We start from the raw sequence: 24,313 nt of genomic DNA, 5'->3' as shown, positions 1-24,313 counted from the left end.
TCCAATTTATTTCAAGTGTACCTTGTCCTTTGACCTATAGACCTTGATCATGTGTGGAGGAACACATCTCATAGTGATACACATTTCTATAAAGTATTACAAAAAATCTTCGACGCATATAGGAGATATGCTCCAGACAACATTTGGATTTAAATTATATTTAGTGACCTTAACCTTGCATAAATTGAACCTAATTAGTTACAGCCAAAGAGACACAAATGCCCATTTGTGATACAATCCCGAAATAAATGAGTGGTAAATAGAAAAAAACTAAACTAAATAAAACTTCCATAAAAAAAGAATTCATCCATGCATGTAGAAGATATGCTCCAAACATAATCATCATCTTAGGTAACTTTGACGTTGCATATATTGACCTACGAATTACATATGGCATAACCATGATCGTTTATGTTGAAATCCACCAATAAATGATAACTTAATGTTTTTGTAACAAATCTTCATATTGTTTTATTTTTTCAAAACTTTGAAGTTTATGTTTGACCTTGACCTTGATCGTATGTGGCTGAATTTCGCACGCGACATCCCGCCTCAAAATTGTGAACAATAATATCAAGTTATATTGATATCTACCTACAATGTATGCATGTAGTAATTTTGCCCTGGACAAGCATTTTCCATTGTTGCTTTATCTTTGACCTTGTTCATATGAGCGACACCGCTTTATAGTGCTAAGGCTTTCTATGAATGACCATTAAAATCCTCACTGCGTATAGGAGATATCTTCCGGACAAAATTGGCATTCCCATAATACGTCCCGTTTTTCAAACGGGCGTTTAAATTGAGTAAAGAATCCCGTGATATGCGTTGTTTATAATAATAAAAAAGATAGGAACTTACAGTTAACTGCATGCAAATTGTCGTTGCTGTAGTAAAATTCACTATTTATGCGAATGTTTTTAATGAGTTACTATATGAAATCAAAACAAGTCAGTTCTATTAAAGTCGAAAATTTTACAATTTAAATGTACACATCACTTTATAAAAATGATACATATAAAACATATGAAAGTTCATATACCATTTCCGCTTTTAATTATTAAATGCTATGTCAAGTGCAAATGTATTACAGTTACGCACGCTTTTCTTGCAAAAAAGGCATTTTATCTGACCTAGCTATGCAGTACCATTGTTTACAAAGCGTTTGATATTGACAGTCAATATTTTTACCAATATCTCAATCAATTGATAGATGTTACATACTTCGAACACGATAAAGTTTACATTAATCGATCGTACCTTTATGATATAATGGGTCGTGCAAGTTATTCAGTTATTACATTTTGCATTTAATTGCAGTATAGAGGAATAAAAGTGGCGTAGTAGTTAGAATGTTCGGATTATGAAGAATTTAGGTTAGGAAAATAGTTTTTCGAGTTTAAATCCGCAACTGTGCAATATTTTGTCAGTGTCTCAATTGTTTTTACAGTCATAAAACATTTTCATATTTTCTTTTATAAATCTGTCATTATATTTTGTACAATTTACAGTTAAATCGGTTTAGTAAAACTGATTGTATTTGAGCCGCGTCACGACACAACCAACATAATTGGTTTGCGACCAGCATGAATCCAGACAAGCCTGCGCATCCGCGCAGTCTGATCAGGATCCGTACTGTTCGCTTACAAATCCTATAACAAGTGGAGAAGCTGATAGAGAACAGCATGGATCCTGATCAGACTGCGCGGATACGCAGGCTTGTCTTGATCCAAGCTGGTCGCAAACGCACTATGTTGGTTGTGTCGTGACGCGGCTCATTTGATTTTCACAGTCATTGATCAAATTGAATACATGTAGTTCTGTCAATTTAAAATGATTTAAAACTCTTAATTCAACTTGCTACATTTTTTAACAATTTCGGCTCATTTGTATATTTATATATTTAAATTTCTTCCATTCCTCATTTATCACTCTAATCACGACTGTGTTTCCTCTAACTTAACCTGTTAAAGGCGAATGTGTGTAATGCTAGATGTTCTCAAATAGTATTGTGTGAAATAAACTCACGAGGAACTAAAATCCAGTTCGTAGAAAAAAAAGAAAAACATATAAGAAAAGAAAAAGTGCCATTTCCAGGAATTGAACCAGGGTCTAAACACACACGAAAGCAGCACTCAATTACTACGCTATTTCGCTGGAGCGATAAAAAAGGTGTAATTGTTAAGGTTGATAAAGATTAAGGCGAAACCTAGTATGCTTTTATATAACAATTGTCGACACCCCTATTTGTCAATATTGATGGAACAGATAAAAAATGTATAGCGAATTCGAGCTAATTCAATGTATTTGCCGCGTTGCACTTCATCAGATTGTTTATCATGTATGTATTTGATAACTTGAGCTTAGTATGATTAAACTTTTTTTCTTTTTATGTCACAAGTAAAACTTAATTTTTGCTGAGAGGTTTGCGCAAACGAAAATATATTTAATGTCTGTGACAGTTTTGCATCTGTTGATGTGTTTTTTTATTATTGTTGTTGACATAAAAGTGTCTTAGTGCACATAAATTAAGGATACTTGTTAAGGTGTCTTGTTCATTCGAACGGGGTCCTACTAATATAATTAAAAACAACAAAAACATTAACAACAACAACAACAATATCATCAACAACAAGAATAACAAAAACAACAACAACACAAAATTATCGAACTACAGTTATATTTCTTCACCCTTTATTTACATTAGAGAAATTTCAATAAGCATTTTCACTTTCTATGTTTCTATACACTTTATAATCAACTAGCTTTCGCATTCGGCAAAGCATTAAATGGCTTTTTTCATTTATACATATCTTCTATAAATGTCAAATCCCTCGCGGGGACGTAGACATGTAAGTCTGGTCTGGTCGATTTCACATATTTTCAAGTGATTTGTAGCCTTATTTGAATCCTATTTGAATACAAGTAATTAAAAAATATATGCTACAATTTAATATAAGTCTTTCATATTGTATGTTAATTAAGCATGTTAATCTTAATTTCAAAAAGAGAAGGTAAAAATATCTTCACTTATGTTTCATACATCCAAAAGAAAGGCAGTAAATGCCAAAAAGCAATTTAAAGGCATATTATGCCTCAGAAATCCACTTTTTCAGATATGTCATTTATTTGATAATGCTTTGATAATAGATTTAGACGTTTTAGATGTTAATCAACTGAAGAAAGTAGGGATGAGTGTTTTACTTCCATACAAAATACTCATTCACTATAAACATTTCCAATAGAAAAAAGTAGCAAAAATGTTTATTCATAAAGAAAACAAAGAAAACGAGTTTTCTGTTTCAAAAGATGTAACAAGATAACAAATATGTTAAGTTTATGAGAAATAAAGTTGATAACAATTTTTGACGGTTGTCATGATATGTTCATGCCGTTTCTTTTAATGCGGTTGATTTGTGTCTTTTTTCTTCTTCGGAGCAGCAGCAAAACATCATGAAGATCTGTAATGGTACATGTTTATCTACAAAATCTTTTACAGTTTCAAACTGAATTATAATTTATTTTGTACAATACTGTATGTTCTGCCTGTCATTTACTTTGATTATTTTAACAAATATGTACGAGCAATATATTATTATATGAACGTTAATTATTTTTTTATCAATGGCATGCTATGCTGATAGTTCTACCAACAAGATAAAAAGCAAGACATATCCGAGGACAGCGCGCTTCACGTTTCCCAGTGCTAGATAGTTGAAAAAGGGACATCATAAAAAGAGGGCATAAATGTATCATATCATCATAAATGTTTCATATCATTTGTAAATCATCATATCATATGATCATCATATCATATCATATCATATCAAATGTATTAAATCATATCTTAAATGTATCATAAATCTGCAAACATGCAAACAGGAGAAAAAAACGTACCAAGACAGCTTCAACAACAAAGCAGATGGTACACATATCCTTAATGTCTTTCAAATCATTGTAGTGCGAATTCATTGTTGCTATAGCGTTAAAAACAACTGAAATATAAGTTGAACATTAAAACTGACATATAATTAAGAGCTTCAATTAGCGTATCTTAATTATCAATAAACATTATTTATATGCGAGTGTTTATCGAGTGAAATTTAAACAATTTAAGGCCCTAATGGAAGCGACCAACAGACAGAGACCTAGGTTCGTAATTGTTGACATGTTCACTAATAAAAAATAATTTACTTTGTGTACCCATTCGCATTGATTGACAAATATTCATCTTTTTGTAATTTTGTATATTTTAGTTAAAAACAACCAAATGTGTGGGTTTGTCTATATTTTCTCTATCGAATTATAAAAAACGACACTGTTATAAAAAAGCGGTAACTATTTGATTGTATGAAGAAACGTTAACCAAGTCATCACTTAGAATTTTACCGATGTCTCGTCGGCCTAATCAGACGGGGCTACTACATTCAGTCACACATGCACCGTTCGACTTGATAAATTAGTGACAAAACATGTCTGTCTTTACGATAAAGGAGTGCATTTGTTTTAAAATTGGAGTGATTTCAGTGATCAGCAAAAGCTGTTGAACAGTAATATTTCTTTATTTCTCTTCTTTTGTTTCACTCATTAACTCACTTCTCCTAATGTTTTTAATTTGTTATATACCCTATTTCATAAACTTGAAATAAAGGAAACAGGTGTATTCTTACAGCTAAAAGTTCCATTAAAGTCTGCAGCTCCATTTATCTCTTTGCTTCGGTTTTCACCAGACAGACAACACAAACTTATGATTTCTACGACAACGCTTATCCCTTTAAACACTAAATGCCCCTTTGACAAATTTAGACCTAAAAAAAAGATTATCAAATGATCAAACTTATTAAATAAATTTATATGTAAATTCCGCTCCTCTTTCAGGACAACATCTTTGAATAACAAATAAACCGAATAAAGAAAATAGGAATACATAAAGAAAGCCTAAAACGGCAAAACTGATAATGTTGCATGGTTTGTTTGATTGCGCCTATCCATCCATGAACGGTACTGTAAAGTGTAAACTGCCGTCCACGCCCCATAGCACCGCTTAAGCAGAATTCGACTTTTAAATATGACTTTATGAACTTTGAAATAACCGCAGATGATAACGCATTAAAGGACAGTTTCTTATATTAGCTTATATATTCGGGTAAGTAAATTATAAAATAATTTACCACCGGGATTGTTAAACGGTGTAGAAATCCTTATTCCCGTTTCTCTCCTAAGGATAGGACAGGCCAATCTCGTGTCGACATTCCGTTATCCACTTTATTTTGTGGTAGTTTGTGAAACTTGTAATATATAGACATTCCTTTCCTTCGACTACAAACCAAACTTAACAAAGACATACGGTTTAAGTAAACTATATAATGCCTCCTTATGTCCTACGTCTAGACGCCTCTGTATGTGAAATAATTTTTTTAAATGAGTGATAATAAATGAAAGTATATCTACATGTATGAATGAATTAATAATAATACACTGTTTCTGTCCTTTATGAATGAAACTTGTTTAACTGTTTTTTTACATGGAATTGTTTTTTAATATTTTTGATTATATTGAAACTCTTTCTTGCAGATTTCGTTTCGCATAGATCATATTTTTTCTTGCATATCAGAGGGGATTATCTACTGTTAACATTAGTGCTAGAAAAACCTGACTAACACCCCCCATGTAAGACAATCGTGTGTTTTAAATGACGTCATTCCCACCCACGCGCCTTTTATGAATGAATTGCGTTCTCACCAGGCGTCAATTTGCCGTTATGAATGAAATTGTAAATTTATATCCTACTATGAGAACAAAAATACTAAATCAAAATATTAGTTACGTGATTTCCTTTCGTAATATCATTTATTTGTTTAATGCAAGAAAATGGATCAAACACCGACTGTTGTTTACAGACAGGAATACCTAGCTCATGTAAGATTATTATAATATTGACTTGAGATTTACAATTCACATTTGACGACACATTAACAAATGAAGATACTCTTTGTCTTTAATATAAATTAAATACTTTGTTATATACTGTAGCTGTAGTTGTTATTGATCTGCTGTTTTTAGCCTGTTCAAGACAACTAGGTAACTTTTATGTTATATTATTAAGCGCCTATATGATGATCGACTTTCGCGTTTTTTGACAGGATTTATCTATAAATTTGTCTTTAAGAAGCAGTAAATATCGACTTGAGCTTAGCATTTAAATATTAACAATAGCCCTTGAAATAGATTTCGTACTCACCTTTGTAAAGGCAAACAAATTTTAAAATCCCAAGAACAATACACTTTAAAGTAACACACTCTTTTTTCCCCATTTTTGATTCATTAAACAGCTTAAAAAATACGAATAACAGTTTCATTATTCAGATTATGTTTGGCACGTCACAAACTGATATGCTACGTTAAAAGTTTAATTCTTTATCTCAATGAAAAAAGTGTTTACTTTTTGATAATGGGATTTCATATTAATGTAATAAATCAATATCAGGACAAAGGATCGAACTATTAACGTGTTGTGTTTTGTAAAACGTAAATCAATGTATTCAAATGGTTTGAAGGTTCCATGATAACCGCCGTATGAACACATCTGCGGATGTTTCTAAATTCAAAATTTTACTATTTCACGTTTAAATGTTGAATTCTGCTTAAGCCGGTGCTAGGGGGCGTGGACGGTAACTTGCACTTTCCAGTACCGTCCATGAACAGGCTCAATCAAACCGAGCCTGCAACATTTTCAATTTTGCTGTGTTGGGCTTTCTTTAGGGATTCTATATTTATCTATTCAATACTGATGTGTTTTTTTGTAAGAAAGTAAAAATAAAGATATAAATATATAAATCAATCTTTCTTCATCTTTAGTCTCATTTAAAATGACAGAATTCACATTTGTTTAAAGTATACATAAGTGTTCTTTTTTATTGATATTAATATAATTTTTTTATATTTTTATATATAAAAATCCTTGTAAAAGAAAAGAAAGGTTTTTATTTCGAAATTCTTTATACATGAGGTAAATATAGCAATGGAATCATTTTTTCATTTCCAAATGGTAATCGTTTCTATTATAAGACAACCCATTTTCCATTGTTGCGATTGACGGATAATATTGTTAGATAAAGGTTTCTCACTTGTCACCACATTTGTTAGTAACATAAACAAGACATACATCCGAGGAACACAGAGGGACGCCGCCTTTGAACGGTTAGCTGCATACGCACTGCTTAGGACTTAAAACCGGTTAATGGTGCAAACATCACTCTGAGTCTCAATATGTGCCTTTTAAACAAAACAGTGAAAATAACTCCTCGCCAAGCGAAATTCTAACAACTCAGGACGAAGCAAGACAGAAGACGGAAATTAAAACAATTCTGTCCCAAGGGGATTTAAGAACTGTCCACCATGGAGTCGTCATATGCAATCAAAAGAGAAAAGCAAAGTGTCAACTGTAAACATGGTAAAAGTGTTGAAGACTTAGGATGTTGTATGTCTTTAAATAGTTTTTAATTAAACGTTTAATACTTGTAATAAAGACAGCAGAAAAGTTACCATGACCCAATATGTTACAAAGTTAATAAACCACATCTCCATAGAATAAATGCTTGCTAATCCTTAGTCGTAGAAGAGTTTTCAAACAGCTTTTAAAAATATTGAAATTAAATCGAAATTACGGTTATAATATGTAGTAAAAATATTTCCTTAATTTATGACAGCGAACCCTGTCTCAGAAGTTTGCTAGTAATGAAAATATTCCGTCATTAGAATCATATACTTGGCTACATGCTCTAGCGGATTTAATTGAGATACATATACCCTGTCTAATGTTACATAAGATACATCTTCATCTAAATAAGGATAATTGACTTTACCAAAATCATCTCTCTTATCATAGATTTTGGTGTGAATAGTATTGTTATCTACTGAAATATTAGGATCCGCATTTTATTAACAATGAAGAAAATTTGTACCGGAAATTAATTGTGTTATTTTAAACTATTTGGTATTAGTAACAACATTATATGCATCACTGTCCATAAGCAGTTCCACCAGTGAAAAAGAAAGAAATATGAACTGCAAATTCAATTTAACATTACACAATATATTCCAAATCATAGCAGATTTCATTTGCAAATGTGTTTATTTACGGAACACAAGTGGTTTTATTCAGGTGCCCACTCGTGCCTGGCACAATGTACACCTTTGTTGGGCTACCTTCTCAAACAGCAGTATAGTTTGAGGGCCGTTATATGACCTCTAATGTGTAAGTGGAATGTAAAACAAACAATCTTTGATACTGTGGTGATCATAAAAATACGATATTTCTGGGACATTTCTTAAAAAGGCAGCAAATGATCTCCAATAGACATAGGCGTTTGCCCTATAAACGACTATAGGTGAAGCATTTAAAAGGAATCAGACAACGTCACATACAAATATATTTATTTGAGTAGCAGGCAACACAATAACTGCCTTTATTCTTTCAGATATATGAAAATACCAAATATAATTCATAGCACCAATATTTTCGAGGCCATAGCAAGACTCTACTGTTGAGCTATTGCTCTAAAAATTCTGAAATAAATTAAGCGAATCTTATACAACATGACATATTCGTGATAAACAAACTTTAAAAGAATATCATACTTTGTGTGACAGTCCTCCTAAATTTATTTGATCATAAAACTATTATACTATATTTGATTAGAAAGAACTTAACCATCAAAAAGTTTATTATATGATCTTAATATAGCTGCAATCGCATTGGTCCAAACAGTTGTCAAGAGAACTTTTTGTCGAATCATATTAACTGGGTGCAGTATCATATTCACTGGCTAAATTGGATTTTCTCAGTTTAAAAATTGATTGAGACTAATATTCGATGCCCAAATATCATAGACTGTTAATTACACGTGCTTGAAATATTATTGTTGCGTATTGTTCTTTGATTAAAATATACATGTAATCATTTTTAAAGTTACTCCGCAATGATGAGTATTACTTTTAATTACTTTTTTCGTATGCGCAGCGCTCCGGTAGTTGTTGCACGCCTTCCACATGCGACTTTTTTCCCGCGCTTCTACGAAACAGGCAAAAGTTGTACATGTATGAGGTTCTTTTCATTCTTATAGCCTATTCATGTAATTAAACAATTATTGACTAGTGTCTCATTGAATATGATTTGATATCGTATTCCAGCTTACTATATACAATTTTAAAATTCAAGTCACAAATTGTGTTAAATAACACATGTAATCACCTTTTCGCTAAAAAATATGTGCATGATATACATAAACATAAACATAGAACATATTTAATCGAACATATTTCATCTATATTAATCAAATAAGTCACGGCGCAACTGAATAAACACGAAATAACACTAGGTGAATAACACATTGACGTGACGTCATTGGCGTTATATACAAACATAGCGTAAAAGCGCGCTAATGATAGCGTTACACTATAGTGTGAATAAAAAAATGACCCTTTTTAGATGTTATCGTTCTTATTTTGAGTATGTTTAAATAAATTATTATATTCGTGTAGATTCCAAACGAGTTGAAATAAACAGCATTATACGTTTATTCAACTCGTTCAATAAAGTAAGTATTAAACCTAAACCAATAAAGTTAATAGTATACCTACACTTATTAAATATCCTCTTTATAAATACAATTATCTGCCATATTAAGTAAAAAAAATAGCAGCATAATCGTAAACCTTTTGTTTATATCGTCTATGAAAATATTTAATCTCATAGTTATATAATTCACAATCATGTTTAAGAACAATTTGTATGAATTTCAAAAATGTTTAGATATTATCTTCAAATTAATCAAAAAAGAGAACCTCTGTTGATTTTTCACCTATTGATGTTTTTATCCGCACATCTAGCTAAAACTTTTCAATACTCGTCCTCTGTTTATTTTTCATTAAAAGGAATATTTGGCAAAAATTATTCACATAATTCATTAATATTTATTTATTTGTCTGTATTTTTCTTATTACATTCAACGTTTTCTTTGTCTGCACGAAGGTATCGTGTTTTATAAGAACTGGGTTTGTCTGGCAAGACCAGACCTGTACACGTACAAAAGAAAAACCTCATAACTAAGTTTCTTAGTTTCAATAGGTTTATCCGTTACAAATAGACCTGTCACATACAATGAAATAGTTGTGTAAATTCACCGATTAACGTGTATATCATCTTGCCTTGTCAACCATTAATGCAGACACATAAAATCACATTTACTTTTTATAATAAAAAAGTCTGACTAGATCATAAATATAATTTGTCTTTTCTAGCTGAAAGTAACAGGGGATAAATTTATGTAGTTTTAGTATTTAACATGTACACGCACGCATTTTTACTTTCTTTGTCTGTCTCGGTTTCATCCTTGTACAGAACATTATCTTTTTTCCAGCTGTTGTATTTGTATCTTGATTGGCATAATTGTTTAGCAAAACAATACTGAAGAATGTATGTCTTTTTTAGGAATTAGATCCAAACAATGCAGCATGATATCATAACACTCTTGCGGACATGACAAAGGACCATTATCTGGCTTCTTCATTCTACAACCACCATTTACCATTTTTACGACTTTACACATGTATTGATTTTGGTCCGAAGATGGCCAAGGGATCTTTAGGGTCAGGGAGTCAGAGGTCAAACTCAGATTGACCGAATAGATAAAATTGTTCCTGATCAATATCTCAACAACTCATGGACCCTTTAACTTCAAACATCACATTTTCATTGGTCTTGGTCAGTATATAACCCCTATTGATTTTCGGTCACTAGGTCAAAAGTCAATAAGTTAAACAATAACCTTGCTACATTACTAATTTGCTGCCGATACGGGCTTACATGTTTTAAAAAAACAAATCTTGTTAATGATTTACATCGCACATAGCACATAGTTACATTGCATCTTCCTTGTATTTCTATTTTAACTGCAGAAAAGGTTCGTAAAATGTTTTCATCTACAATGTCATTGCCATGTCTCTTGTATTATGTTGTTTTATCATTAACGGTAAGAATTTATTTACCAACCCACATTTATCCTATTTTGTGAACTGTCCCCAAGTTTTCCGTACAACCCGTCACCTCAAAAATTCCTATATCGGCCCGCACTTTTAGTTCATATAATTTTACTTATTACATATCCTTTTCCTCCTTTTACTGCCCTTTTGCCCTCTCCCCATTTTTAATTCGTATCCTGCTTGTGAGCATGGATTGTGAAGGTTGCGTCCTATGAGTGTCTTTCTTTGTTGATCTTCATGCTCATTACCATACTTATCAAACGCAAATGCCATGTCGAAAGTGTAATAGGTGACGGTTAAACTTTAATATCAAAAGTACATTAATTGCTGTGTCTGGTCATATCTTTGTCAATCACTCATGGATACTTTATGATAATATAAAATTGTATCCTTCACTTATCTTTCTACATTTTTGTTACACTCTATCACGAATGAGCTTTTTGGATCGTTGAATATCCGTCGTTCGTTGTCTGTCGTCCGTCGTCTGTCAACATTTGTTCGTTAACACTCTTGTGGTTACATTTTTCCCTCAATTATCATCAAACGTTGCCAGGATGCTTGTTTAGGTAATTGCTCGAATGAGTTGAACATGGGTCATCTCAAAATAGAAACATGATGTTTACACTCTAGTGGCTACTGTTGTTATCCAAATATCCTGGAAATGCAAGAGTTTGTTTTGATGATTGATAGGTCAAGTTCGAATATGAGTCACCTGAGGTCAAAAACTAGGTCATATAGCCCAAATATGTAAAAACCTTGTTAACATTCTAGAGGATACATTTTTGACCAAATTGCCATCAAACTTGGTCAAGGTGCCTAAGAAACTGCCGAGGTCGATGGGTCAGGTGAGCGATCTAGGGCCATCTTTGCTCTCTTGTTTAATTAAATCGTTTTTTTACAAAAACATTTTAAGTCTACAAAGTATAAGCAATGTCTGTCACGCAATAGTCTCAGATCTTTTGCGACAAATGATTAAATTATATTGTTGTAAAGACAGATATCAAAATTAAATATCTTTCACGTGATTACAACGCCACATTGTTTTAGCGTTTAGTGAGGTACACAGTTATAGTTGTTGTGTTAAAATATTTTCGAAATATCATTCAAGTTTTAAAGTAAGTAAGATATAATTTTATTTATTCTATGCAGTGATGACAATTTTTTTGATTTGTATTGTATTTATAAGAATTATAACAAAATATTAGAGGTTTATAAAAATCATTTTATCTCACATATTTGCAGCCAAAAATGTCACTTATGCCTTAGAGCGTTAAGATTTCACATTAGTTGTCACATTGAACTTTAGAAACGTTAAAGAGCATGTCAAATGAATGACTTAGACTTATTACAATAATACAATATCCACAATATCTGTTATTGGAAGTTCCAGGGTTTGTTCAAGTCACAAAACTTGTTTTACTTGTTTGTGATTCTGCTGGCTTCTAAACTTCGTTCATGAAATGTAGATATATTTACATTTTAAACCCAAAATATATAGAATTTAATGAAGAAATTCATGCTGGGATTTTACAAAAAATGTCATTTTAGCGTGATTCGAGTTTATAATATCATTTTGATATTTTTGTTGATATTTTGACTGTATATACCTTTAAATAACATTGACCGTTGTGGTAAAAGTTTTGCGTTTTGTTTGAATTGATCATAATTTTGTAATTGATTGTCAGTTTATGTTCCTACTTAGATAAAATATCATCTAGCATAAATCCGTTTACTTTGGGGATTTCGAATAAGGTCACGTTATTTAATTATGATTTCAGTTGCTATTACGTTTTATTTGCATTTATTGAAGTCATACATATGAACAGAACTTCATATTAGCTCCATATGTCATACATGTTTATGGTTAATCTTTTGTTTGTAACATTGGTATACTCCCGGAAAAAAATGGCCGACTTGTTAACCCGTAAGAGACAATCGGCAGATAGCACTTAGTCTTTTTTTAATTATATCAATTTCAAAAGTTCGAGTCCGCTCTGTATCTTTAAAACCGATAGAAATACGTCGGAATATTACCAGTGCATAACACTTGTGTGGGATTCCTGAGATCAAAATTGGCACCGCCCCGGGGATTTCTTTAGTGTCCAATCTGTAGTTTCTGAACCGATGGAAGGAAATAAAACTAAATTTCTTGGTTGAAATGTTAACCATAATGAAACAATGTGCAGACGGCAGGCCTGACCTTTTTTGATAAAGGTAAAAATTGGCCCTGCCCTTTGAGTCACTAGCTTTAACTTGATTAAGGTAAAGGACCCCATATTTTTGTGAATAGAAACTCTGCCCTCTATGTTTAACATATAGCATTGTCTAGTAGACGTCTATAAAAGTTTTATGAATCATGCGTTTAGAGTAAAAATCTCTTCAAGGTTCTAATTGGGTCTCTACACTTATTAAAAGATTTTGTCTTATTATTCAAACAAGTTTGGGCGTAAATTGTACTGTCTTTGCAGTGGCCTTTTTTCGATGATTTTTTGCAAAAATTGGCCAAACATTATTTGTCTTACATTTCAACGTATCTGCTGTCCATAATAACACAGAGATGTAACTTATAAAGATTAAGAAATATTCAAAACATAAATAACGTAGAAAAATCTTAAAATGATGTTTTTTTTAAAAAGAAGCTGTAGTTGGTACTATTCAACTTTTAGAAATAGTTTTTAAATCATTCTTGGTTCTCTATGAATACTTAGCAGACCATGCACATACACACTTGTATATATATTGTTAATGAATAATAAACCAGTGTGTATGTTATCTTTAAAGTATCAAAATCAATACCTTGGTCTATTATCCGTTTACAATAACGATACATTTTAATCTGACGATGAATTTAATGAAATGCAGGCCATTGTCTGCTAAAATTCTAAAGCTTAAATGATATCATAGATCATTTAAAAAAAGTGTGTTAAAACTCTAAATTCTTGTCGTAAGGAAATATAAGTACTAAACGTTTACTCTCCTTCATTACAACAGGCATTCACGTCTGTTCAAATTGTTAAATAATAAAAACGTGGCATGTTTTACTGTCTCCAAAAGCGAGTAAACATAATTTTTCCCCAAACTCTTTTTTTATCTAAGTTTAGGATGTTTCGCCAGATTCTTCCGCGAGAGAGTGCTGTTCATAACAAACAAGCTACTTTGCAGGTAGAATGCAAATCCACAAAACATAGGTTTAATGATTCTGTCTTCCTTTATATTACTGCTTCCAAATGTTAACCATTTTGAATTATTGTGTAATATGTACAATCATTTAATTTGATTTGTTATTGAGTACGCTGATGAGTTTTGATGTGTTTGGTCAAGAAAATTGAAGTTAAGATATAATCAAAATTAAAAAATCGTAAATTTTTTGTAATACAAAGACATGCAAATATTCGTATCTTAGTTTTAACATGAGATCACAATTTCGGTTGCTCGTGACATTCCTGACATAACATGCTTCTTTACATACTTACCTGCATTCTTATATAGAAATTTTAGAAAAGTAATATGTAGTAATGAAATTAAATTTTCTCTCGAAAAAAGAAGCGACAAAACCTAGTTTTGACAAACACTGTGTTTGAAAATCATTTGAAAAAACTCCGAATCAAAGAAATTCGTGGTCTGAGGTGGTCGTATCTATTGAAATGACACATTTTTTACTTAATGTTACAACACCTAGGTAACCAAGATGCAAACCCTGTGTATTTACATGCAATTTCATGAAATGTAGTTATCACAATTTATTTAAGGCTGTATAGGAGATATCCAACTTCATTTATTACAGATTAAAAACACGTTTCATTATGTTGACCTAAAATATGATTAATGTGTTGCTGGTTTGTTTTGAACGCACATGGTGCACGTTAACGTTTTTGGTACATTTAATTGAAAAACATATAGCCTTTTTACAACTGAAAATGTTAAATAATGTTTTTGCTAAGGTCGATTTTGATTCACAATAGACAACGAAACGTGAGAAAATGGGCAATGTTGCAATAATTGTATCAATGCCCTTTGTATCACATTTATTACATCCCATATTTTATTCATTTAATACTTTTATTTACACTTCAGTCTTAGAGATCTACCCTTTAACAGCAGATAATATGTGTTCTTTGGCACCGCAAATCAATTAACTTATTAAATAATACCAGTGCTGTTAATTTGCTTATCATTCGTCGTGATAATTGATTCAAAAACATTTAAGTTTGAAAATTGAATAGCGCTAAAGTCAGTGGCCTTGTGTTTACGAGGTCATAGTCTTAACCTACTGATTCTGTATTTATTTGATCGCTACTCGGGTTACGACCATAACTCTTTTTCTTTCGGCGCCAGTTCTTCCTTTTCCCAGGAAGTGGAGTTAAAATTGCAATCGACCTTACACACGGACGTATAATTTTAACAAACAGTAATATTCCTTATGCCTGTAAATTACAGTAATTCTATCATTGTATTTTGTTTTTATGTTGTTGAATAAGAAGAATATCAAGACTTAGTATTTTTATTGTTTGCTTTTCCGGCTGATCTTTTGATCTAATTGAAAAACTGAGATCAAATGAATCGTGAAAAGTAAATGGCGATATGGATCAAAATCATCTACGAGACGTTAGTTACAACCACCGGAAAATCTTTGCACCACCAGGATGGTGGCAAACTTCACTAGCATTTAAAAGTGTCCTTAACATTAAGAAATTATTTCACATGATAGATGAAGAGTAAATTAACAATACTTGACTCAAATTTACGCTATATTTACGCGTCTCAAAATTATTAATTTTAACAAAATTGTCGACCGACCGAAAAAGTGAAATTCCATTTCGTTTATTTCCTTCATTACATATTTTCCGATTGGTTTTCTTTTTTCCAACATTGTAGAGAAAAACATCAACATATGCTTGATATATATTTTAATCTTTTACTTTTTTGTCATTTATTTTAACTGGAAAAATCCGCTTAATATTTACACAAACTTGATTTTTTCCAACTGTTTTCCCCCAATATTTTCTTTTGAAAATAAATTCTGTCGAATTTAGTTACATTTTTAAGGGATTAGAAATAAATTCAATTTAAATTTCAGAAAAAATTGATATATCTAATAATTGAACTGCAAATTTCAAGTGTAAAACACAACATGCAATATAAATGCATGCGTTTGTGATTGAATACAGTTTAAATAAAGAAACGAAAACAAACGTTCAAAACATTAGTTTGTTAGCTGCCGGAACGCTCAGTTGGTAGAGCCGCAGTTCAGTATCCCTGGTTCGTGCCCCGGTCAGACTGCACATCTATTCCCACCGTGTGACACTAGATATAAAACCTAAATAATACAATTTCAAAGATATAATAAACATACATAATCTGTAGAGTATTGTATTATCCTTAATGTCAAATATATGTTGTACACTTTTTTCAGTGCCAAACAACTATATCTACGAAAAGGCGATATTGAATATGTCCCGACTTTTAAATTATTTGTGGAGTTGGATATATCCACAACCATGGCGGCAATCTTCAACCTGGGACATAGAGGTAATTTTTATTATATCAGAGACTATCAATACACGATTTTTAATTTTAACATGTTCGTGAGCTATCGAAATTTTAAAATTTTGGTTGTTCAAAGCAATGATAAAACTTTCTTTAGCTAACAAAGCGTTAAATTACCAAACGTTTCGTTCACTATTAAACAACAAGGTAAAAGGGTTACATCATGTACAGAAAATCAAACTTGAAACTTGAAACTTTTTAATTAATTAAACGCCTGTTGCTATTAAACAATATTCAACGGCGTTGTGCAGTACATATAAACAACGAGAATAAAACTGTGAATGCATAAAAATATGTGGATCAACATCAAATGAAATAAAAGCCTTTACATACAATTCCAATTAACATATTTCTAAAAAATGGCAGAGACCATAAAATGATAAAACTGATTGATATACATGTAGCATGAGATAAGATTATTAACATACATGTTACTTGATTACAAATAGATTAAAAAGAATAAAACATTCATTTACATTGCACATTCATCACACTGTCAGTCATCAGTTATACGTTACTCATGTTTATCTCATTTCAGATTTTAAAATAGTGTGATTTAAACTTTCTGAAAAAATGTGTTTTAAGATTTCTCTTAAATACATCAATATTCTTAGATTGTTTCAACTCTAATGGCAGCGGATTCCACAATTTTGGACCAATAGTTCCGAAACCTCTGTCACTAAATGTTTTTCTTTTATTGAATGGAATAACGTAGCAGTTCTCAGAGGTTTTAGCTGAACGTAGTCGGGTATTTGGTACTGGTTTAGTTAGGAGTTCAGACAGGTACTTTGGAGCATGACCGATTGAACAATAGTTTACAAAAGTCAAAATTTTATATTCGATTCTAGATTTGATGGGCAGCCAGTGAATGTCGAACAATGCTTGCCTTGAACTGTCAAATTTCTTTCGTTGCAGAACTAACTTTGCGCACATGTTTTAAATACGTTACATTGTTTTCAATTCAAAATCGGATACACCATAAAGAATGACATTGCAATAATCCAAGTGTGACATTACGAGTGCTATAACTAGTATTTCAGCTGCTTCTTTGGTGAGGTATTTTCTAATGCGTTTTATTCTAAGATAGTTTAACATTGCAGTTGATCTTATCTCCGTTAATACAAATGGATTTTAGGTGACACTTTTCGAGTTGTTGAGAACTTCCAAATGTTATGAATTCTGTTTTCGATGAGTTCATCTTGAGTTTATTAGCATTTAAACAATAAATAACAATAAATAACAATAAAACGCATTTGAGGCATAAAAATCCTGTACTTTTTATCAGCATAATTTTAGTAAAAATAAAAGTCTGCTTGAATACACGAACATTCAGTATGAAAATCTGGAAACAAAGTGATCCTTCGGAAACATTAATTACAACAAACTTACATAAAAATTGCAGACTCGGTTTGACTGAGACTGCACATGAGGAATAATGAATAAGTACAAGATCCCTCAAGTCCTCAATCACCGGCTTGAGCGAAAGTCAATTCCCAACAATTTTAAGTGCTGACATCAATGATCCCGAACGACTAAAAAGATATAACAACATTGATCATTTCTAATGCAACTCTGGTTTCGAAGCGAACTTACTTACAGGGTGTGTCTGCATTTTTGTAATGTGCCATCACATATTTCATACAAGCATAACTGAAATCGATTATTTTTACAGGACAGGTGAAATGTAAATATAACAGATTGATAGAATAATTCAAGAAAGTAATAACAATACGTTTGTTATTGAACTCCATATCCAATACGTTTCTTATTGAACTCCATACCCACTATCTCCAAGGAGTAAGAACCTCCAAAAAAGGAAACAAAATCCCTAAGGCCCATCAAGGCAAAATTTAAAATGTTGCAGGCTCGGTTTCGTTGAGGTTGTTCATTGCCTGAACTGGAGAGTCCAATTTAACGTACACTTCCCTTAGCACCGGCTTAAATGGAATACAACATTTAAAAAGGAATATGGTTAAATACCCATGTTCATGCAAACATGTTCATATTGCGGTTTTCATGATACCTTCAATGTGACACGTTAGTACAATTCCAAGCGTCATATGGTCCTCAATTAAAATAATGTGTGTGTCCTTGTGATTTGAAGTTAAAACTGTTATGGTCTGATCCTGACCATTTAGAATTGACACTTATGAATTTACTTAAAGTATTTAAAATCTTTTTTAATGAATTTCTAATGAGATTAAAGCACAATGATTGAAAGTAAGTTTTTTTACTGAATTTACTGTACAACATAACTATAGTTTCTGACAACTATGAAATACAGCATTTTGATTTGCTCTGCAAGAATATGCTATGTATCATACATAGGCGTAAAAATGTGCAAGTTTTCTGAAGCATTAGCATAATCTTAAAAAAGAAACAACGTTTTTTTTTGCCTAATCAAATACATGTTGTCATACCTTAAACCACTATGCAAATACATTGTTACCAACCAATCATTCAGGACACTGTAGATATGTCTCTTCCTAGTGTATCCCCAACAGTTTACATACAGGAACCGGTAGCATAGTACCTCACTGCAATGAACACTTTCTCTCTGACACTAAGAGCATGAGTGTTTAGTTTGTGAATCTGTCACTCAAAAAATCACAAAGAAAATGAAAAACCATCTGATAAATGTCGATATTATTCCCAGCATTCCCGAGGCGTAAAACTATTTAAGTAAGCTGTATTTTCTTTATATTCTTTTCTACATTGCTAGTTAGTAGAATAACAAACAAACCAGCCATTTTCAATTTTATTGTAACCACTAACAATAATTAATTAACGTCCAGGAATGATTTATTTCTGTTGTTTAATCTTTGTAAAAACTAGATCTGAGATCAGATGTTATTAACAAAAATAAACTGAACTGAACAACTGACTTTTTAACAAAATTATTTAACAAATTTGTTTGAACAAAAGGACGCCTTAACAACAAAATTGAACATAGAAATTTTACAATTTTTTGTTAATTTGACAATAATGTCAATGTTGAATATTTGACAAAAGTTTTGAACAACTCGGTCATTCACTTAACTATTCAGTAACCGGTTAAACATTTTCCGTACACATGTCTCAATTTGTAAGCAAGATTTATAAAAAAGACACAGTAGTCCCAGATTTTTGTTTTTGATTGCCAATAATATTTATATTGACATTTGTATGTCTGGCTCGTTCAAAATGGAAGAGGTATCAACTTGCATAAATTATCCACACATGTGTTCCGACAGATATGTTTAAATTTGCTCTAATCAAAATAATGGCTTGGTTTGATTCGCTTTTGATGTCAGAAATTGCAATGTAACTGTTATTGTAAAGAATCAACAACCACTTCAAAGAAAACAACTTAATGAGGCATTTTTTTCCGATCAAAAATTAGAAATGCATGTAACAAGACAATAAAGACAATAAATTTCATAATTCCGTACCGATTTAAAAAAAATATCAATTACAAATGTCTTATTTTTATATGTCCACAATATTTTTTTTATCATGTAACAATTATTATTTACGATATTTGTGAAGCGAAACTGAAATTTTTAGTTATATATTTTTGGTATATTTTCACATATCAATATAACTGATTGTTTACTTCAAATGGTTTTAATTTGCGATCATTTTTAACAATGGTTTGATAGTAAAATTGCCTTTTTACACAAACTTTGTTCTCATTTTTCATTTTAAATTAATGATAACATTTAGATATTGATCAGTAATTAAATAAGAATAATTAAAGGTTTATAATTACCTCGAACACTTAACGTTAATCGTGAGACAAACCCTAAATGACGCCAATATGGGCGCCGCCATTTGAAAATGGACGTCACGTCGGGTTACAACTTTAGTCAGCGGGACAAAATATTAAGAGGATATTTCTTCGTTTGAGTGAAATATGGAATATATTTTGTAAGAAATAAATAAAATGCCACATATTTTCTCGAGTCGGATCGTGGCATTTTATTATTTTGAGTGAAAATATATACCATACTTCACGAAAAACGAAAGAATAACATTTTTATTTAATTTAAAAATAGTTACGAATCCCCTTGCTTGCTACGCAACTGCAGTTGTACCGCGCGCAGTAATATATTCATTATTTATAGATTCGTCTTGTTTTGCACTCTTAAAACGTCTGTACAGCGTAAATGACTGAGTTAAAGATATTGGTGTTCGGATTTTTTTATTAGTTAGACCATTCTCTATCATTCTAGATAGTTTTTCAAAACAACAAAATTCAAAAAAAGTTGTTTTTTATTTATCAGATTTTTAAAATAAAATGGCTAAAAAAGTCCCTTTAAGGTAGTATACCCCTAATGCACTATCTCCACTTTGAAGAGTATTCAAATAGGCTAGAATTACTGTAAAGTGTATTGAAACTGAGGAGCGTGGGTTCAAACCCCAAAAGGAGCAACTTTTTTTTTACATTTTTTATTAATCTATCAGATCCCTAATGGAAGAAAAAAGTGTTTCATTTTAATTATATAATTATTGTAGGTATTTTATTTACTAAATAATACCAAATTTAATAGCAAATATGATACCAGATATTTTCAAAGTTTAATAAAATAAAAACTACACGGTAAAAGTATTTTATATTTTGCAAGACCAACCAATGTACATTTAAGAAAATTTAGGCAAACTTTGAAAACAGCCCCTCATTGTGGAAAATGTTAGTGATGTTTTAAATAAAGCTTTTTACATAGGGAAATGGTCAAATAAGTGTTAAAAGTGGATGGGCAGGGTTACTTATTTATACATATTAAAAACATTTTCTTTAAAAACAATCATTTTGCTTGTTTAATTTGTTACCTAAATGTCATTATTATTAGCGATAGGAAAACATTTTTTCATATTGATGATATCATAGATTATTTAGAGTTTCCTCATTTCTGAAAAAAGCCCTTCTAATGGCCAAGTTGTAGTTCAGAAAAATGTCCATAACTCATAAACCACACGATAAATTTTGTTTTAATTTTGCATACAGGTGACATTTAAGGCAATAACTGACCTATGTTGTCAATTCTACAGTTCCTTATAGTGCCCATTGGAGGTGTTCTACCTTAAATAAAATGAGTTTTAAAAGTTCTTAAAGCCCTTTGGGACTGAATTGTCTTAATGTTGGTCTTCTGTCTTGCTTCGTCGGGCCCTTGTAGGTGTTTTTCTTATTTCTCTGCCTTCCTTTAAGGTAGCGAGTACTTTGGTAATGGTCATTAGGCTGTACCTTTTTCTACATATTTACACAATCTTTAATGTGTTTTATTTATTTCGTCTAATGTAACAATGACCATTGTTAGAATTTCACTTGGAGGGAATTAATTTTATTTACACTTTCGTGACATTCAGGAACATATTGGGGCTTAGAGTGAGGTTTGGCGCGCCTAAAACCGGTTTAAACTCCCCAGTGGTTTAACCACCTCTGACCGTTCCAAGGCGGTACCCCTCTGTGTTCCTTCACGTGTTTTTCATGTTTTTATTGTTACTTGATTTGAATTTTACATGTTCTGTGATGTCTGCCTTGTTGGATTGTCGTATACGGTTGATATTTTCTCATCCCCCATTTCTTTACCTCCTCCCGTTTCACCCTTAAAGCCCTTATCCCTTATGTCTACTCCAGGGTTTTTTAGGTGTCTTCTGTCTGGGTATCCCTACTTGGGTGTGTTGGGGGCTACGTTCTGTGAACGTTGCCTTTACCTTGTTGATCTTTATTGTTGTGTTTTTTTTTTGACGCCCACTTTCATATTTATTTTCCATATTTATTTTTTACAAATATGAAATATATTTGACTGATATAGCACCATATTTCATGGGTAAAATTAAATAAATTTTAACATTTTGACCATATCACTGTCTTTATCTTAAAAAAATACTGAAAAACATGTTTAGAGATTTTGACATCAGGATTAACATGATATTAATTTAGATGATTTTACAATTATCATATTTAATAAAAAAAGAATATTCAAATGTGGTTGGGCAGACTATAGTGGATGAAACTATTTTAGAAAATATCTAGTTTAAGCCATACATTTGAACTTTTTATTCAGTTGTCTTTTGTAAATAACATGCATTACTGACATATCTATTACTGGGGAACACAATTGTATGCATATATTGGTTTTTCATTTAAATCTGTGTAAGCAATAGGTTTTTTATCTAACAAATGCACAAGAGAACACAATCAAGTGAGTTAATACGTTCACTTTTGAAATATACAGAGATAATTTCGAAACAAACAGAAATTTAAAAATATTTTATTGAATCTGAAATCGTATACATATTTTTATTCATGCTAGCGTGTCACGCAAAATCTATAAACGAAATCGGTAAGCTACACATTTTAATAAAACTTCAAAAAGGAATCCAATCTAATTATAACTTTGACAATAAGTTAGCAAAATAAATGTCAATGATAAATACGTCGTCCGTCCGTTCTTGTCCGCTCCGATGACAATTAGTTTATGTTGACTTACAAAGAAAATGCCATTTAACTCTTCTAGTGGGAAACTTCAATACCAAAAGCTTAGATAATTAGAATGAAGCGTAAAAATGTGGGCTTCTGCGAAATGTATAATTATATGTTATGCATCGATGAAGGCGTAACAACGAGGGACATTGTTAAAAAGATATGTCAACACATATGAAAACAAAACAATCGGTAAACTATGACAATGTTTGAATATATTGACAGTATTTCCATGAACTTAAAAAGTATAATACTTAACCAAGTTTGAATTAGTTATTTTAAGTGGAACATATGTTTGAAAAACAAATATATAGAAACGTATTTCGACTCTGTTATAATTTGTCGATAGTTCCCTATTTCATGTCTTGTAATTTAATAAGTCTTGTTGAGAAACATGTAATGTGAAATAAATCTCACGTCATTGAAATACAAGACACCCTTCAGAGTATTTAAGTAAAAATAATTTAAAATAAAGAATAGTCAAATAAAACTCAAAACATATTGCTTCTATTGATGAACACTAATTAATGATTCACAAATCAAAAGTAAAAATTGTAACTGTTTTGAATTTAACCTCACAGACTTTGAAAAAAGAAGTAATGGAAGAAGACGAAGAAAAGCATATCAATTTGTTGATTCTAGGTCCACATGGAGCAGGAAAATCCAGCTTTATCAATTCCATCATGAGTATTGATAAAAATCGGCATTATGGCATGGACCCAACATATTTCTTTACAAAAGCATGTTGGACAAAAAACGTAAGGTTTTTGTTATATATTGTTATGATAGTTAGAAGTTCAGAACACCCAAAAAGTTTTGCTAGGGTTGCGAGCATTTTTCTGTTTCCAATGACAGTTTTGGTTTTATTAAATCTTAATTAAATTTATGATTTAATGTGACCTTTCATAGAATGTTATTCAACCATGTTTTTAAATAAATGCAAGTGGTCAAGGTTAGGTATAGTGATGGGACTATGTCCGGCGTGCGTCGTCGTGCGTAGTACGTCGTCAACAATTGGGATGCTAACACTCTAGCAGTCACAGTTTTTACTGGATCATAATCAAATTTTGTCAGAATATTTATCTGTATGAAATACAGGCCAGGTATGAATATGGGCCATTTCCGGTCAAAAACTAGGTCACAGAAGCTAAAAATAGAAAAAGCTTGTTAACGCTCTAGATGCTGCAGCTTTGATTAAAATATTCTGGAAATTGATCAGAAAGGTTGTTTTGATTATATCTAGGTCAAGTTCGAATA

At 31.4% G+C, this 24,313-nt stretch overlaps 1 protein-coding gene and 1 long non-coding RNA gene across 2 annotated transcripts; one reads left to right on the top strand and one right to left on the bottom strand.

Annotated features, from left to right (window-relative positions):
* Positions 1-3,287: 3,287 nt before the first annotated feature.
* On the bottom strand, positions 3,288-6,387 carry LOC132734791 (uncharacterized). Its single transcript, XM_060721641.1, has 4 exons — positions 6,242-6,387; positions 4,671-4,808; positions 3,898-3,995; positions 3,288-3,461 (listed from the first exon to the last, which is right to left on the bottom strand). The coding sequence occupies exons 1-4, from the start codon at positions 6,357-6,359 to the stop codon at positions 3,387-3,389; spliced, it is 429 nt and encodes a 142-aa protein (XP_060577624.1). The 5' UTR covers positions 6,360-6,387; the 3' UTR covers positions 3,288-3,386.
* A 5,688-nt stretch (positions 6,388-12,075) lies between these two features.
* LOC132734788 (uncharacterized) lies at positions 12,076-23,813 on the top strand. Its single transcript, XR_009626370.1, has 3 exons — positions 12,076-12,158; positions 16,457-16,572; positions 23,638-23,813. It is a non-coding gene; the product is annotated as an uncharacterized LOC132734788 (long non-coding RNA).
* The last annotated feature ends 500 nt before the right edge of the window (positions 23,814-24,313 follow it).

The sequence above is a fragment of the Ruditapes philippinarum genome, unplaced genomic scaffold (assembly GCF_026571515.1).
Source record: "Ruditapes philippinarum isolate M1 unplaced genomic scaffold, ASM2657151v2 ctg5300_1_1_1_1, whole genome shotgun sequence".
Taxonomy (NCBI): Eukaryota; Metazoa; Mollusca; class Bivalvia; order Venerida; family Veneridae; genus Ruditapes; species Ruditapes philippinarum.
Note: the sequence above shows the minus strand (reverse complement) of the source record. Positions and strands in the feature narration are given on the sequence as shown.

What these genes read in the sequence shown, in the direction of transcription:
- LOC132734791 (XM_060721641.1), bottom strand. Translation starts at nt 6,359, where the DNA reads ATGAAACTGTTATTCGTATTTTTTAAGCTGTTTAATGAATCAAAAATG. An exon ending in ATTTGTTTGCCTTTACAAAG is followed by an intron (nt 4,809 to 6,241) that starts GTGAGTACGAAA and finishes TCTTTTTTTTAG; the next exon opens with GTCTAAATTTGTCAAAGGGG. An exon ending in CTTTAATGGAACTTTTAGCT is followed by an intron (nt 3,996 to 4,670) that starts GTAAGAATACAC and finishes CTTATATTTCAG; the next exon opens with TTGTTTTTAACGCTATAGCA.